This window comes from Fukomys damarensis, unplaced genomic scaffold (genome assembly GCF_012274545.1).
Source record: "Fukomys damarensis isolate Sample0158 unplaced genomic scaffold, DMR_v1.0_HiC HiC_scaffold_38, whole genome shotgun sequence".
Taxonomy (NCBI): domain Eukaryota; kingdom Metazoa; phylum Chordata; class Mammalia; order Rodentia; family Bathyergidae; genus Fukomys; species Fukomys damarensis.
The window spans coordinates 79,137,742-79,138,884 of NW_022900950.1; the positions used below are offsets into that span (position 1 = coordinate 79,137,742).

The following is a 1,143-nucleotide window of genomic DNA, read 5'->3' on the forward strand; positions in this document are numbered from 1 at the left end:
CTGACTCTCAGGGCAGCGGGAAGCGAAAGGAAAGCGACACCGAGACAGGCGATGAGCTGGCTGCGCTTCCACCTCCTCTTCCGCCGGCGAGATCATCTATCTCGCAGGGTCCGGAACGACTACCTACGCCTCCCGCCTTCAACCCTCGCGAGATTCCCAGTGGTTGGCAGGCCAGAACCCCGAGCGCATGCGCACTCTGCTCACACTGTGGACCACGCCTCCCCAGAGTGCTCCCGGGCTCCTAGCGGGGTGGGCAGGGCCTCGAGGGAGCTCTCAGGGACGCAGGTTGTGCGTCGCTGCTAGGCGTGACGTGATGCCGGGTGTTACGTCGTTGCTAACGGCTCCGCGTCCTGTGCCTCTGAGTCTTGGTCAGAGGGCGGGGGTCCTGCCAGCTCTTCTAGATTTTAGAACGCCTAAACTGGGCTTAAACTGCTCTTCACTAAACTGCGGCCTTCCCTGTAAGGCGTGACGTCTTGACTGCCCCAAGTGACGCTTCGCTTTTGTGTCAGAAAAATAGGCCATTTAGAGAGAAACTGTTTTAAATCTAGGCAAGTTGGCTACATATCCTTTGCCCCCCTTAAGCACAAAGTTAAGATGCTATTTCTTCTAAATTATATGTAACAATTAAACAAATAATTGTATGTGCATATTGCCACTAAAGGGGAGAGATGTTAAGTACCAAAAGATGAGCATGCCCTGGGATGGATCTTTTCCTCAAGCATCAAAAATTAAAATACACATTTTTTCTCCACTAGAACTGTTAACAAATAATAGCACTAATTATCTATTGCCTCAGGCTGTCGTCAAAGCAGCCTGAGAGCCTCGCGCATTAAAATGTAAACACCTTCTGTGCTGTTTCATAACAAGTCCGGGAATCCCCCACAGTCCCCTCACGGGTCAGGGGCTGCCTCGGCCGCGTCAGTCTGCTCAACTCACAAACCGAAGTCATCGAAGCAGTTGAAATCCGTGGCCTACCACGGACACATTTCCAGAGCCTCGGCGATTTCCCCCCTTTTTCCAGTCGAACGTCGCGTCTGCAGAGAAGGCGGAAAGACAGCCCCGCCCGGCCGGAACGACCGACTAGGGGCTGGGGCTGAGCAGGCCGGCAGGGCCCCTCGGACGGCCAGGCTGGCTGCACACGCG

The 1,143-nt window shown here is 54.6% G+C and overlaps 1 protein-coding gene across 2 annotated transcripts in view; it reads right to left on the reverse strand.

Annotated features, from left to right (window-relative positions):
- The window catches only part of Smarca5 (SWI/SNF related, matrix associated, actin dependent regulator of chromatin, subfamily a, member 5), a 62,207-nt gene that overhangs the window by 36,458 nt on the left and 24,606 nt on the right, over positions 1-1,143 (reverse strand). Inside the window, exon 1 of one of the 2 annotated variants that reach the window (XM_010627984.3) lies at positions 845-1,134. The exons of the other annotated variant lie outside the window; for it this stretch is intronic. Within the exon in view, the coding sequence (XP_010626286.1) occupies positions 845-949 (105 nt within the window). The 5' untranslated portion in view covers positions 950-1,134. Of the gene's footprint in view, positions 1-844; positions 1,135-1,143 lie in introns of those variants that run through there. 2 annotated transcript variants of the gene reach the window in all.